The 17,235-nt window shown below is 45.9% G+C and overlaps 1 protein-coding gene across 1 annotated transcript in view; it reads right to left on the reverse strand.

Moving 5' to 3' along the window:
• Positions 1–17,235, reverse strand: part of LOC135102244 (organic cation transporter protein-like) — a 125,839-nt gene that overhangs the window by 21,192 nt on the left and 87,412 nt on the right. Inside the window, exon 12 of the mRNA XM_064007124.1 lies at positions 16,816–16,942. Within this exon, the coding sequence (XP_063863194.1) occupies positions 16,816–16,942 (127 nt within the window). The remainder of the gene's footprint in view (positions 1–16,815; positions 16,943–17,235) is intronic.

Consider the following 17,235-nt stretch of genomic DNA (forward strand, 5'->3'; position numbering starts at 1 on the left):
AAGTCCTCCCACTGTCCAACTGCGTGTTATAGTCTTAAGCCAAGCAGTGTCGCTTACTGCCTCCTGGACAGCAGGCCTTGTCAGGACTGAAGTTCACTACACGGCTAATTGTTTAAGTCCTCTATGGCTGATCAGCTTCAGCCAACAGTAGCAGCATTTAACGCAAGCTCACTAACAAGGGATACAACTACAAACGAGTGGCCACGAACACAGGAGTCATTAACCGCTCAATGTACAAGAACTCAACCTGCACAAATACGCAGTTGAGGAGTCACTTCCCTGAGTATGGAGTGTGTTATACGCAACCACACTCCCTGGCAGGTTACTATGGAGACTCCTATACTATATAAGTAGGCTGGGGCATACGGCCGGTAATGACTCACTTATCCCCTTAACCCCTTCAATATTGTTACGAAAGCACAAACCTCAGCACTCCCGTAGACGCCCACAATTCCCCCGACAGTCAGGACAGCACTCGGGAACACCAGCAGGCTAGACAAGAGATGCTAAGGGTACCACGTCCCACGTGATTCACGCACAGCCAGACAGAGCGGGTAGACAAACAGTGGGCAACACTTTCTTCCTTTACTAGTTCCGTTAGTTACAGGCAGTTACAGACACAGGCAGGGACAGTCAAACTCTTCAGGCTCACGCAACAGGCACTCGGCACGGAGGACACGCAAAGACAAGCTATCCAGAGCGGGGCCAACAACACACTGCCCAGTCACTGCAGTCACGCGACTTCTCTCCCGCCATCCATGCACCACTGCCAGACACCAGGCACAGCTGACACACACACACGCACGTCACACACTCAATCCCACAGAAAGAAATAAAGGCAACTTAGACTAAACAACAATACCCGGGCGTTACATCACCCCCTCCTTTACAAAAAGGTCGACCCGACCTTGCCTCTCCTTATATCTCTCCCTCAGAGTCAATCAACACAAAATCATCATAACGCCGTGGGCGGCGTCTGTCCCTGCGCGGCCGAGTGGGCTGAGGTTCCTCTGCTGGCTCTGAGTCGCGGCCGTCGCCCACCCCTGACTCCTCAGCCTCGGCCTCCTCTGGCTCGCTGGGGGTGGTGACAACTGTCTCCGGGTCGCTAGATCCTCCAGGAAGCTCGGCAGCGGGGCTCCCTCGGCCGCCCGCTCACCCTGCGGCGGTGCCTCGGCACGCTGCACCTCCACGCACTCGCCCACCGCTGTTCCGGCGGGTATGTTGCGAGCCTCGTCGGAGAAGTTAGCCAGTAAGACAGTGACTACCTTCTCCCCCGCTTGCACGAGGCTCCTTCCGACTGCCACTCCGTCAGCCAGTCGACAGTCGCTGGCTGGTTCCACTAGGCCCTCCGTGCTCTGCATCGGCCGTGCGAGTCGACACTGTACTCGACACTCAGAGCGCGGGGCCAACTGCATCCGCCGTGTCGTCACTACCTCCGACCGGCCGACCTCCGGAAGGAAAGGCACATCGTATCCACATACCTTTATCACCTTCCGTCCAAAGTCTACGCAGGCCCTGGTCTTCTTCAGGTAGTCGTAACCCAGCAGACACTCTTCCTCCAGCTCGGCAACATACACGGGCAGGTTCACCTCCGCGCTGCCGACACTTATTCGAACGTCTACTGGGCCTTGCAACGGCATGCAGTCCCCCGTTACTCCACACAGCCTGTCCACGGTGCACGGGAGCCACTCAGCACTTACCAGCCTCCGCTGCACGATGGTGCGCTCAGCCCCGCTGTCAATGGTCATGCAGCAAGGCCTTCCATCAACTGCACCTCGTACCTGCACTGCGCTGACGGTGAGGTGGCACTTTACACAGCACGGGGCATTGGCACCTTGGCAGGCTGTGAGGTCGCCCCCTCCTCCAGCCCGCTGCTGTTTCCCGCCTCAGCAACCTCTTTGGGCTTGGGGGAGGCGCTGGAGCGGTGGCCCGATTTGCCGCATGCGGCGCAGCACGTCTGGGAGGCTTTGGAGTTAGGCCGATCGAGGGAGCGCGTCCTTCGTCCCCTCGGACATTGGCTGCGTCTATGGCCTCTCTCACTGCAGCCCCAACAGCGGCCGGCGAACTCGGACGGGCTCGCCTCCCGTGACGCCGCCTTGTGCTCCACCTTCGCCTTCCGGCCCCGTACCTCACCGCGAGGCTGGGCAAGAGAAGAGAGGCTGGTCGTCGTCTGTAGGAAGGCCTCAAACTCCATAGCCCGTGCCAACGCCACCTGCACGTCAGCTGGGTGTGCCTGCTTCACATAGATTTGGAGCTGGTGGTCCTGGAGGGCGTCTACGAACGCGTCGCGCGCCAGAACAACGACCATGTCCTCGGCCGCGCTTGGATACGCCCTCCTCACCAGCCCTTCTACGTCCTGCGCCAGCTGGGAAAGGGTTTCGTCCTTCTCTCGCGTCCTCTTCTTAAGCTGGGCGCGGTATACCTCCGCCTGATGACGGTGTCCGAAACGTCGCCGCAAAGTTTCGGACACTGCTGCGTATGAGGTGCGCTGGCTGGCAGGGAGATGACCCAGCACTTCCAACGCCGGGCCTCGCAGCGCTGTCGCTAGTTGCAGGGCCTTCTCTGCCTCCCCCCAGCCCTGGGCCAAGGCCAGCATATCGAACTGGGCGACGTAAGACTCCCAGCTGACCTTACCATCGTACTCCGCTGGCTTGCGTCTCACGTGACGAGGTGACGAGCGGGCTGCCTTAGGGCTCGGGGGCGGGGAGGCGGCACGGGGAGGTGAGCCCAGCGGTGTAGGGGGCAGGCTAAGCCCTCCCCTCCTGTCCCGGGTGGGCGGCCAGCCCCCAACGGCCATCTCGGGTGCTTCCCAAGGACCTGCTTCCCCCACAGGGCCCCATCCAAGGCCCCCAACAGCAGGTGGGGCTGAGGCCACACTCCCTTCAGGTCCTGGGCTAGTCACGGGAGGCCAGGCGGGGGTTGCGGGCAGCTGTACACCTCCCGCCAAGACGCCACGTGGCGGCCACGCGCCCTGCCGCCAAACACTCGCGCCCTCACGCAGGTCTGCCACCTCTTCCCGCAAGGCTTGGAGTTCACTTTTTACCTCCTGTTTCACTGCCTCACACGAGCGATCAGTTTCAGCCCTCAGAGAACCTAGGCTGCTTTGCAGGGCTTCCATCAGTCGTTCAGTTTGGGCAGCTTGTGTTGCCACGGTTTGCTGGTGCCTTTCCTCCTGCTTCTGAGCCATACTCGCCAGTTGGGACATGAGGAGGTCCATCTGGGTGGGCTTCTCGTCACCAGCATCACTAGAGTCGTGACTAGACCCACTCAGTCCCTCACACTGGTCAGCAGCACCACTCTCGCCCGCCATTTTGTCTACCACCTTGTCTGCCATGGTTTCTCCACTCGAGTCACGTAGGTCTGTACGAGCACACACTTAGCATCCCACTCCTGACACCATTGTTACGAAAGCACAAACCTCAGCACTCCCGTAGACGCCCACAATTCCCCCGACAGTCAGGACAGCACTCGGGAACACCAGCAGGCTAGACAAGAGATGCTAAGGGTACCACGTCCCACGTGATTCACGCACAGCCAGACAGAGCGGGTAGACAAACAGTGGGCAACACTTTCTTCCTTTACTAGTTCCGTTAGTTACAGGCAGTTACAGACACAGGCAGGGACAGTCAAACTCTTCAGGCTCACGCAACAGGCACTCGGCACGGAGGACACGCAAAGACAAGCTATCCAGAGCGGGGCCAACAACACACTGCCCAGTCACTGCAGTCACGCGACTTCTCTCCCGCCATCCATGCACCACTGCCAGACACCAGGCACAGCTGACACACACACACGCACGTCACACACTCAATCCCACAGAAAGAAATAAAGGCAACTTAGACTAAACAACAATACCCGGGCGTTACAATATGATGACGCCTATGTAGGTGTCATGGAGCGCTAGTGGCATATACAATGACGCCTACGTAGGCGTCGTGGTTGGATTCTATTTTATTTGTTGTTGAGCAATCCCATATACTGCCTTGACAGTCTCCATATATGTCCTTGAGGTTCTATTGCTCTTCCCACCCTCCCTGTTCCCACCAGTCACGTAATATGCTCCACCCTCTATCCAGAATGACGAAGTCTCATTGACAGAGCCTTACATCATAGTTTCCCCCCTATAGTCCTTCCCTTATCTTCCATATTCCCCTATCCTCTTCATCCTATTCCCCTTTCCTCCGGGGAGGAGAGACTGTGGAGGGGGGTACAGTTCCCCCTTCCGTTGTTCATTCCTTGCCCTCTTACCCTCCTCCCTACATTATTCTCTCTCTCTCTCTCTCTCTCTCTCTCTCTCTCTCTCCAGGAAGAGGAGACTGTGGGGGATACAGTTCTCCCCCTCCCTGATTCATTCCTTGTGACTCACTCACAAGTGCGTAAACACACAGCTGCCCACTTACCTCTTTTCTGATACCTTTGCCTTCCCATCTCCCCCCATTTATCCCACTTTCATCCATGACCACCTCTTCTGTAATTTAGTACTCTCCAACCACCTCAAATCGTAAGTGTGTGTGTGTGTGTGTGTGTGTGTGTCATACTTACACCCAGAAAAAAAACAACTGCCTCATATTTCTATGACAACTGAAGGACTGACTCAGAGAGAGAGAGAGAGAGAGAGAGAGAGAGAGAGAGAGAGAGAGAGAGAGAGAGAGAGAGAGAGAGAGAGAGAGAGAGAGAGATTTTCTGTTCTGTAATTTCCCTTACATCTTGGAAATAACACTGATGTAATCGTATCTCTATCGTGCATGCAGCTAATGTCCATTAATCACTGCAGTGTACACCTCATCGGTAAATATCAGATGTTTGAAGGAGCAGCTGTTGATAATGATACTTAATTTTAATGCAGAACATTAGTGTACACTATTGTTACTAAGAAAAAATAGTGTTACACACATGAAAGTTTTCATAAATGACAATTAAAAAAAAACTTAATTGCAGGGGCACCCAAGTTTTCTCTTATCGTATGTGCCACACCAATCAGCCCAAACTGTCGTATGGAATGTTAATGCTAATAGCCTTATGTTTTGTGTCAAGTTATTATAGGAAGCTATGTTATTAAGGTACAATTATTATTGCTAAGAGAGAGAAAGTGCACTATCAAAACAGCGCATTACCATGGTGATAGTGCTCTCTCTCTCTCTCTCTCTCTCTCATGTGATCTTGAAAAGCAAAGACTTGCGAATCTTTTAAAGAGTGGGAGATTTTTTTTTTTTTTATAAATAACAGATCCTCACTGTAAACTGTCTTATTGCCCTGAGACGGTTTAGAGAGAGAGAGAGAGAGAGAGAGAGAGAGAGAGAGAGAGAGAGAGAGAGAGAGAGAGAGAGAGAGAGAGAGAGAGAGGGGGGGGAAACGAACTACCGTACGTCTGGCAGTGTTGTCCATATATATATATATATATATATATATATATATATATATATATATATATATATATATATATATATATATATATATATATATATATATATATCCCAGAGAGAGTGGCGCCGAGACAACGCAACTGAGCCAGCAGGAAGCACTAAAATTATTGTCATGGAATGTTTTACTTTGCAGTCTGAATCTATTCTTAATGAATTATTAAGAAATGCTGCATGGCAACAGATTTTTTTTTGTTCAAGGGTTTACTGGGCTATGTGAAAGTTTCAAAATCTGAAAATGTTTCTGGCCAACACACTGTATTTTCTCATTTTATAACGCTTTAATTATTCAATGTAACGAAATCAGAAATATATCACATAAAAAGCCGAGAAAATGTAGTCTGTAATGAGATATAACGCACAATTGCATATACTCTGTATAGGACACACTTTACAGGTAAAGTAAAGCGATAGTGAATGACAGACGCATGCAGGATGCTTACCTTTAATTGCAATTTACTTGTTTGTTTGCTTTTGGCGCTTGACCCTATGTCACAGCCAGCTACTCATATATTGTTTGCTTTCGAGACATTAGTTTGTGTTTTCTGCAAATAAATAAATAAATGGAAGCCTGTTCTTATTTATTCAATGCTAATATAGCTGATGAGTTTCGCATCTGATCTTTGGGCATATTCAGTGTTTTGGCAGCTGTCTAGTTCCATACATGCCAAAATAGGATTTTTACTGTATATATGTGTATGTTGTTACTATCACAGATTCCACCTCTCTCACAGCTGCCATTGACTTGGGTCAGCTTCCCTAGACTACCACCTACATAATCTAGTGCAGGACCCAACTTCAGGTTTACAGGGTCTTTCTGGTCTCCTGCAATCCCTAAACAGTCACAATGCCAGTTTCACCCACTCCCTTCATGGCTGCCACTACTGGGGTCAATCTCCCTACACTGCCTCCTATGCAGTGTAATGTTGGGCTCAAATTCACTTTCACAGGGTCCTTCTGGCTTTCCTTGGTAAGTTAAACAAATGAGGTCGCCAAAAGGTAAGGGAATATTACAACTGCCAAACAACTCCAGCTGAAAAAGAATTGCTAACCATGTTCTAGGAGGCATAGCTATGACGAGGGGCAAAATGTATGAGGATAGTAATATTCTGAGCTTCCACCCTCAAAGCAACAAAACAAAATCCACCCACACTCATAGAATATTACATCCACCTGCTAAACAGTACCATTTGCACCCTCCCGGAAGGCAGGCCGAAACACCCCAGAAATGGCAAGGCCTGAGGAGGAAGCAGATGCCACTGCACAGTCGAGATATTATAATCTGGGTCCAAAACTAATGACAGAACTTTGAAGCCCAGTAGCATTTAACCATACAATAAGACGCTATGCTGAATACAAGACACTGAGCAGGGATGTGCAGTGGAGGACTCATTGTTAGCTTGAGTCTAACTTGGCACGTCACACTCAGCTAAAACCTTATGGTTCATGTATTACCTACTTAAATCAGGGATGGCATCAACCCCTTTCCACCCCCCCTCCAAAAAAAAAAGAAAATAAATAAATAAATAAATAAAAAAGCCTGTTTTTTTTTTTATTTTTCTTATAAAAATTCAGTTCTACAGTAAAATCCCTCTTATCCGGCATCAACAGGACCACCGACATGCCGGATACTTGAATAGAAGTAAAATTATGTCCACAATCACCACCCTACACTCACGCATCTTACCATAACAAAGATCAGCTGATCTTAATCAGAAGCTGATCTGATCAACTGCTTAAGTGCAAGCACAACACGCTTCCTCTTTTCTATAACTTTAGGCATGATGAAGGCGTCAGGCGATAAACAGTGCACACGTGGGACTGAGTCACTGAGTAAACACAGTGCAGAGGGCCGCAGGTGGCGCGAAGCAGTGCGCTCTGGTGGCGAGGGGACAAAGTATGCCTCGCGCGGGAATTTTAATTGATTTTATGAGTACACATTGATTTTTTATTGATTTTAAGGCTCGGGGAAAAATGTGCTGGATACTTGAAACTGCTGGATACTCGAATGCCGGATGAGAGGGATTTTACTGTATATTATAATGATAATTAAGATCTATATGTGTACATATACATAAAAAAAAATTAAAAGTAGTCAAGTCTGACCTGTTCATTTCCTGTAAAGTGCACGTTAACACAGGCTTTGTCCAACCAGACCAACCTATATCAGCATGACCTAAACAAATGTGTTTTTTATTAAAAGTGTCAAAATCTTTAAAAAAAAAACATCTCCAATAACTTTGCTTCTTCATCTTTCCTTCCTTTATTTCAACCAGATGGCACCACTGCCATCTCATCTATTTCTAAAGCTGAATGCTTTGCTCAAACCTTTGCTAAAAACTCTATCTTGGACGATTCAGGGCTTGTTTTATCCTCTCTTCCTCCCTCCGGCTACTTCATGCTACATATTAAAATCCTTCACAATGATGTTTTCCATGCCCTCACTAGTGTTAACCCTCAGAATGCATATGAACCTGATGGGGTCCCTCCCAGTGTTCTCTGAAACTGTGACTGTGCTTGCACCTTGCCTAGTCAAGCTCTTCTGACTTTTCTATCAACATTTACCTTTGCTTCTTGCTGGAAGTTTGCCTAAATTCAGCTTATTCCTAAAAAGGGTGACCATTCTAATCCCTCAAACTATCATCCTATTGCCTTAATTTCCTTCCTCTCTAAAGTTTCGAATCTATCCTCAACAGGAAGATTCTTAAACATATATAACTTAACAACATTCTATCTGACTGCCAGTATAGGCTCCTTCAAGGCCACTCTATTGGTGATCTTCTGGCTTTCCTTACTGAGTCTTGGTCATCCTCTTTTAGGGATTTTGGTGAAACTTTTGCTGCTGGCTTAGGCATAGCAAAAGCTTTTAACAGAGTCTGGCACAAAGCTTTGATTTCAAAACTACCCTCCTATGGCTTCTATCCTTCTTTCTATATAACTTCATTTCATTTGCTTTCTGACCATTCTATTGCTGCTGTGGTAGATGGTCACTATTCTTCTAAATCTATTAACAGTGGCGTTCCTCAGGGTCCTGTCATCCATTCTCTTCCTATTATTTATCAATGACCTTCTAAACCAAACTTCTTGTCCTATCCACTCCTATGCTGATGATACCACCCTGCACTTTTCCATATCTTTTTGTAGAAATCCAACCCTTCAGGAAGTAAACAGTTCTCACAGGGAAGCCATAGAATCCTGACTTCTGAGCTCTCTAGAATTCCTGATTGGGGCAGAGCAAACTTAGTATTGTTCAATGCCTCAAAAACTCAATTCCTCCATCTATCAACTCAATGCAACCTTCCAGACAACCATCTCCCTCTTCTTCAATGACACTCAACTGTTCTACTCATACCACTCTTTTAGACAGGGTGGAATTGAAAGTTTTTTGTCTTATCAACTCCTCTCCGCTGACTGACTATTTTCAGCCTCTCTCTCATTGCTGCAATGCTGCATCTCTTACTATCTTCTACTATCATTTTCATAGCAACTCCTTTTCTGATCTTGTTAACTGCATGCCTCCCTTCCTTCTGTAGCCTTGCTGCACAAAGCTTTCTTCTTTCACTCACCCTTATTTTGTCTACCTCTTTAATGCAAGAGTTAACCAGTATTCTCGATCATTCATTCTTTTCTCTGGTAAACTCTGGAACTCACTTCCTGCTTCTGTATTTCCTCCTTTCTACGATGAACTCTTTCAGGTGGGAGGTTTTAACACGTTTATCTTGCAATTTTTGATGACCGGCACCTCAGTGGATCTTTTTTATATTTTTGTTGCTCTTGGCCAGTGCCCCTCAAACATGAAAAAAAAAACTTCAAGCCTTTTGTTTCACTCTAGCTTACTTTTTAATTGTTTATTTATACTAAACCATATAATCATGAATAATAATATTATTATTCAGGAAGTTTTGCAAATGGTATCTACAAATGAACGAAATGGAGTGTAAAGGAATGATACATGAATAGTGTCCCTTCATCCAGTATTCAAAGAAATCGCATGAATGATGTGAAAATATTTCATTCATGATGGTCAATAGTATGCACTGATTTAGTGTTGCCATATGCGTAATAGTTTCTTAACACTCTGGTTGGTAGATGTCCTATGACGTCATGACAGGGTATAAATAGTAGTATGCGACCAGCGACTAGCTGTTAGTGTTAGTGTTAGTGCCCAGGATATGTATACAGTGAAGTGCTCTCCTAGTGTCCTCCACATGTAACACCCAGGATATATACACTGTACAGTGCAATCTCAGCTGAAGCCTCAAGCAATAGTGAGTGCTGCAGTGGTTTTGTGCCCTGTTCCTGACTTGATGACCCATATATATTAAAAATGGGGAGGGTTAGGATAAAACATGCCCACCCCAAGGAGCTCTCCATAAAAAGGAAGTTCCTGGAGATACTTGCTCTGGAGGTGAAAATCATCAGGCTGATCCCGGTTTGGGATGCATCAGATGCGGACACTGACCACATCTTCAAGGAATCCAAGACGAAGAAGCTTCAAGAAAATGGATTCACACCACTGCTTCCTTCGGAGCTCAAGGCACAAAGAACTGTGATCTGCTTCTGTCTAGATGAACTCCTCATGCACTTCACAACAGAGGAGCTTCAAAAGGAGCTAGAGGAAAAATATGCATGGTCAAAGGTGGAGGAGGTGTACAAATTTCCATGCTCTAACACTATAGAAATACAGTAAAATCCCTTTTATCCGGCATCAACGGGACCGCTGACATGCCGGATACTTGAATAGAAGTGAAATTATGTCCACAATCACCACCCTACAATCACGCATCTTACCATTACAAAGATCAGCTGATCTTAATCAGCAGCTGATCTGATCAGCTGCTTAAGTGTAAGCACAACACGCTTCCTCTTTTCTACAATTTTAGGCATGAGGAGGAGGCAGTAGACACCTGCCGAAACGATAATTACTCCCAGTGAGGTCTAAAGCACTGTTCAGGGGGTGCTGTGAACGTATCATTAAACCCAGCTGTGACCTCACTGAACGTTTCCCTTTGTGTCTCACAACACAAAGGGGGCAGTCACAGCCTGCCCTCTAAAGACAACTCTCTTCCACCACACAAAACTACAAGCACCTAATAACACAAACACACCCTTCACTCATCTTAAAATCTCCCCATCTGGGGAGGGGACCATGAATGTCCCCAGGTCGGACTGCCTTTCTGTCAACGATCCTAAGTGTCTTGACACCCCTCTCAACTTTTTCTTCATTAACTTCTGCAACATTCGCGGTCTAAGATCTAATTTTCAATTTGTAGAACACCACCTCTCCTCTTCTAAACCTCATCTTCTTTTCCTCACTGAAACTCAGGTGTCTGAGGCAACTGACAGTAGCTCCTTTTCTGTTCCCTCCTACTTTCTCTATCCTCATTTTCGATCCAAAGCTGGATGCTGCGTTTATGTGCGCAATGACTTAACCTGCTCTCGTGCCCATGCTCTTGATTCTTCCAAGTTTTCCACCATCTGGCTACGACTACAGAGTCACTCTCAAACTAACTTTATCTGTGCTGTATACCTCTCACCTAACTCCTCTGATTATAAGAAATTCTTCGAATACTCAGCTTGCAAAGTGGAGCACATTCTGACCCTCTTCCCTTTTGCAGAGATCTCCATTCTTGGAGACTTCAATGTTCACCACCAGCTTTGGCTTTCCTCTTCCTTCACTGACCATCCTGGTGAACTAGCCTAAAACTTTGCTATCCTCCATGATTATTACACCTTCCTTCCTTCCTACATAAAAAAAAAAAAAAAAAAAAAATCAAAAGCTTTTGATAGTCTGGCACATAGCTTTGATTTCCAAACTACCCTCCTACGGTTTCTATCCTACTCTCTGTAACTTCATCTCAAGTTTCCTTTCTGACCGTTCTATTGCTGCTGTGGTAGACGGTCACTGTTCTTCTCCTAAATCTATTAACAGTGGTGCTCCTCAGGGTTCTGTCCTGTCACCCACTCTCTTCTTATTACAGTAAAATCCCTCTTATCTGGCATCAACGGGGCCGCCGACATGCCGGATACTTGAATATTGCCGGATACTTGAATAGAAGTGAAATTATGTCCACAATCACCACCCTACACTTACGCATCTTACCATAACAAAGATCAGCTGATCTGATCAGTTGCTTAACTGTAAGCACAACATGCTTCCTCTTTTCTACAACTTTAGACATGATGAAGGCGTCAGGCGATAAACAGTGCACACGCGGGACTGAGTCACTGAGTAAACACAGTGCAGTGGGCCGCGGGTGGCGTGAAGCAGTGCGCTCTGGTGGCGAGGGGACAAAGTATGCCTCGCGCAGGAATTTTAATCGATTTTATGAGTACACATTGATTTTTTATTGATTTTAAGGCTCGGGGAAAAATGTGCCGGATACTTGAAGCTGCCGGATACTCGAATGCCGGATGAGAGGGATTTTACTGTATTCATTAATGATCTTCTAAACCAAACTTCTTGTCCTATCCACTCCTATGCTGATGATACCACCCTGCACTTTTCCATGTCTTTTCATAGAAGTCCAACCCTTCAGGAGGTAAACATATCATGCAGGAAAGCCACAGAACACTTGACTTCTGATCTTTATAAAATTTCTGATTGGGGCAGAGCAAACTTGGTATTGTTCAATGCCTCAAAAACTCAATTCCTCCATCTATCAACTTGACACAACCTTCCAGACAACTATCCCCTCTTCTTCAATGACACTCAACTGTCCCCCTCTTCTACACTGAACATCCTCGGTTTGTCCTTTGCTTATAATCTGAACTGGAAACTTCACATCTCATCTCTAGCTAAAACAGCTTCTATAAAGTTAGGTGTTCTGAGATGTCTCCGCCAGTTTTTCTCACCCCCCTAGCTGCTAACTCTGTACAAGGGCCTTATCCGTCCATGTATGGAGTATGCTTCACATGTCTGGGGAGGTTCCACTCATACTGCTCTTCTAGACAGGGTGGAATCAAAAGCTTTTCGTCTCATCAACTCCTCTCCTCTAACTGACTGTCTTCAGCCTCTCTCTCACTGCTGCAATGTTGCATATCTAGCTGTCTTCTACCGCTATTTTCATGCTAACTGCTCTTCTGATCTTGCTAACTGCATGCCTCCCCTCCTTCCGCGGCCTCACTGCACAAGACTTTCTTCTTTCTCTCACCCCTATTCTGTCCACCTCTCTAACGCAAGAGTTAACCAGTATTCTCATTCATTCATCCCTTTCTCTGGTAAACTCTGGAACTCCCTGCCTGCTTCTGTATTTCCACCTTCCTATGACTTGAATTCCTTCAAGAGGGAGGTTTCAAGACACTTATTCATCAATTTTTGACCTCTGCTGTGACCCTTTTATGGGACTGGCATTTCAGTGGGCATTTTTTTTATTAGATTTTTGTTGCCCTTGGCCAGTGTCCTTCCTACATAAAAAAAAAAAAAAAAAAAAAAAAAGGCGACTGAGTCACTGAGTAAACACAGTGCAGTGGGCTGCCGGTGGCGCGAAGCAGTGCACTCTGGTGGCGAGGGGACAAAGTATGCCTCGCGCGGGAATTTTAATCGATTTTATGAGTACACATTGATTTTTTATTGATTTTAAGGCTCGGGAAAAAATGTGCCGGATACTTGAAGCTGTCGGATACTCAAATGCCGGATGAGAGGGATTTTACTGTAACGTTCAAGGAGAGCGAAATGGCCAAAAAGGTGAAGGAATCAGGCCTCCTGCTTTTCAACCTCACGGTACCTTCACCACAAATCAAGCAGGAAGTTTACATCCCCCTGCTCTCATGTAACAGGTGCAATGAGGTGGAAACACACATGACACCCAACTGCCCACACCCTGCTAGCTTCACTAAATGTTCTGAGTGCTCCAGTTTGGAGCACACATTCAGAGACTGTCGGGTGCAGGACAAGAAATGTGTCAACTGCAGGGGAGCACACAGTGCCAGGGCAATGCGATGCCCAGTAATGAGAGAGGTTCTAGAGCAGAAAGAGGAGCAGCTACGTTCACAAAGGACCCAACCCAATGTGAGCTACATGTAGGCTGCCCACAACAAGACACCAGGGAACACTGCTGGGCTTAACATGGCAAGCCTTATGTGTGTGTTGCACGCACATATGGTGAACAGCGCAGACCCTGGAAGTTTTCAGGCAGTACTCTCTGAGAGCCTGAAACTCAACTTTCTGCAGGATGTCCACCTCCCACCAAATCCCTCATCTCCAGACTTTCTAAAGGCAATCACAGAAGCCATGGACCCAGTGACAGCCCACACTCACTAACAGACGCCCCACCAGGAAACAGAAAACGAGGAGGACAGGAAGGACACAGACGACACATCTGCAGAAACTTCTAGCGATGAGGAAGGAAGCGAGAATGACGAACTCACCATCCACATCATCAAAAGGGACTCTGATGACTGGCCGCAGGACAAAACGTATGCCACCCTGCAGAAAGGCTTCCTGGATGAACGTTACAAAATCTACCACAGTGGGACAGAGGACGCAGAAACAGTGGCAAGATGGGTGAAGAAGCACAAGGGATCACTAAGTGCTTACTGCAAGTCTGTTGACCTCTGTTGTCCCTGGTGCAACATGCACTACCTGCTGCAGTAGCAGAGGAAAGGCAGTGGCTAGAAGGACAAAGTGAAGAGGGATGATAGTAGCAGGTTTCCTCTCATGCTGTGGACAAAGAGGACAAGGGAGCAGGCCCTACTGTCGCCTCACCCCTAATATTGTATAATGGCTGCAGTAGCAAGACATGCTGAATAGTCTCCCATGTCCTGGCACCACTCATAAGCCAGGCCTCACTCTATGTAGCCGCACCGGCTGGTAGCCGCACCGGCTGGTCATGCCTACCTCATCAATAAACGTCAGAGAGAGAAATGCCTTTCCTCGACCCTACGATGATGGGTGTGATCAGTAAAACAGATCACCTGAGAGCCAATTGATGCCCAGCCGGTGCGGCTACACTCTAGGTCCTGAGACGGGTTAGAAAATCAATCCCCATTTTTCCCCCACCAATGATGAGAGTTGAAGCTCCTGTGTCAGGAGGGGTTGGGGGAAAAGGGGTTTGGGAAGTGGAGTGGCAAGCTCTGCTCTCTTTCTTGGCCTGCAACTTCCTCTAGTCTAGTGGCTGAACACCTTTGCCATCAACTCCATGAACCAATCTAGGCACTCAGAAAAATGCAAATCCACAGAGCAAAAACAAGAATGGCAACTGATACATGCAGAACGATGGTCATGGGCAGCAATAGAAATAACCCTGTGATAGGTAGAACATAGGTGTCTGCAGCTGACAGGAACACTGCTCATATCCACATTGGAATCAGGGGTAGCTGACTGGCAGAGAACTGACCACCCACATCCAGACCATGATCTAGACTCCCCCTTTGGAAAAAATCTTTTCAGGACATCAGCAGAGTCTAAAGGAGACAGCACTGCCATAATGAAGAGAGGGTGCACACAAAGACCAAAAAAGGAGCAAAACTGAAGAGTGGAGTGGCAACATACTAACACAGCCACCACAACACAAACATTGAAAGCGCTTGCTTGGTCCGCGGCACCCAGGGGCGGTGAGGTATTCAATTTGAAGGTGTACAGGGAAGTCCCAATGATATGAGCAGTTAAGTTCCATTTGAAATGCTCGTATAGTTAACTCTTTTATGATGAAACCCAAAACTAATGGAGAAAAAAGGGTTACGTTCTGTGACCCTTGTCAAAGGAAGTTTTTAAGCTAAGACATATAGTACCAAACACAAAAAATATATCTATATTACAAAACTGTTACAGTATACAAGGAACACCATTTTACATCAATTAAACATATAAAACAATTTTTAGCTTCTTTGCAAGTGTCTTTGGTACTCTACCTCACTTAGCCTTCCTGCTAGGACTTGAACAGAAACTCATTGGCTTCTTGGGAGGCATAGTTAACACTTAAGAGGCAAACTAATACACAATCTACACACCGTGTGGTCAGTCATGCACACAACACTGCATCAAAGACAGCAAATGAAAGAACATACTAGCTGTAACACTAACACACCTAACCACCACTCAGTCACATAAAGCACTGTACACTGTACTTATACTGTACTGTAAATATGCTTGCAAGCAAAATGATGACAGAGCATGAGTATAATAACAAGCAGTAAAGCTGTAAGGGTGAAAGTATGAGAGACACCAAGTTCACTTCAAAAGAGGACTGGCAGGGGGGGAAATGGACAAGGAACATGGAAGGGGATAAGGAAGGGAGAGGGATGTGTGGTTGTCTTCCAGTGTTGACAAACTTGTCTCTGCACATCTGAATCATCATACATTACCATATAGCCTGGGTGTGTTGGTGGAAGGCTGCAGGTAGGCACACATTTAAAATTGTAATTTTACTTGCCTCAGACTGAGCCTTGTATCCTCAGATTTTTGCACTCATGTAAAGAAAATAGTCCCTAATTTAAACATCTAATATCATCGGTTTCTTGTATAATGATACTCATATAATGGGACCTCCCTATATGTTGGTGTTACCCTTTTGTGTTGTAGGCATGATTTGCATATGGGACTAAGCCTCCTGTCCTATCCACTCTTATGGTGATGATACCACCTTACACTTTTCCAAGTCTTTTTGTAGATGTCCAACCTTTCAAGAAGCCACAGAATGCCTGAATTCAGATCACTAAAATTTCTGATTTGGGCAGATTTGGTATTGTATAGTGACTCAAAAAACTTAATTCTTTCACATATCAAGTTGACATAATCTTCCAGATAACTATCCCCTTTTCTTTAATGACACTCAACTGTCAACCTCTTCTACAATGAACATTCTCAGTCTGTCCTTTACTTATAATCTAAACTGGAAACTTCACATTTCATCTCTAGCTAAAACAGCTTCTACGAAGTCAGGCATTCCAAGTTGTCTCCATCAGTTTTTCTCTTGCTAACTGCATGCCTTCCCTCAACATGGCCTCACTGCACAAGACAGTATTTCTCAATCATTCATCCCTTTCTCTGGTAAACTCTGGAACTCCCTGGCTGTTTCTGTATTTCCTCCTTCCTGTGACTTGAACTCTTTCAAGAGGCAGGTTTCAAGACACTTACCCTCAGTTATTTGATTTTTGTATTCAGCAATCTTTTTGGAAACTGGCACCCAAGTAGGTCTTTTTTCTAAAATTTTTGTTGCCCTTGGCCAGTGGCCCTCTTACAAAAAAAAAAAAAATATATATATATATATATATATATATATATATATATATATATATATATATATATATATATATATATATATATATATATATATATATATATATATATATATATATATATCCCTCTAAAAAATTCTATATATACTGTATATACATACTTGCAGTTTTCATACAAATAAGTAAGAATGAACTCAGTAAACCAGTAAGCATTTACCTTCCACCTCTTCAATCAGATCTGGCAGCTTTGCTCCTTTGGTTTCTGGAAGCAGGAGTGTTAAAAGGCCGGCTATGATGCACATCCCTCCAACCCCTAGTGGCATTGCCATTGGGAACAGAGGCACCTGTCAACATAAGAAGCCCAATAACAAAAAAAAACATTAAAATGTAGTAGTAGCAAGTGGTTCATGAAGGAATGTGGTGATTATAAAGTCATAAACATTAACCACCAGCCAGAATTAAATTTAGCTTCATAGATACTACATACTACTACCATCACCACACAAGGTAGTCTTCACAACAGTATCCACCTGAAGCCTTGTGAGGAGAGGGAAAAGACACTGAGGTCAACACTTACAGCCTGGATGACAGTTAGCTGGCAACTTGTGGAAGAAGGCAACTCCTACACCAAAAGTTC

This window comes from Scylla paramamosain, chromosome 7 (assembly GCF_035594125.1).
Source record: "Scylla paramamosain isolate STU-SP2022 chromosome 7, ASM3559412v1, whole genome shotgun sequence".
NCBI classification, from domain to species: Eukaryota; Metazoa; Arthropoda; class Malacostraca; order Decapoda; family Portunidae; genus Scylla; species Scylla paramamosain.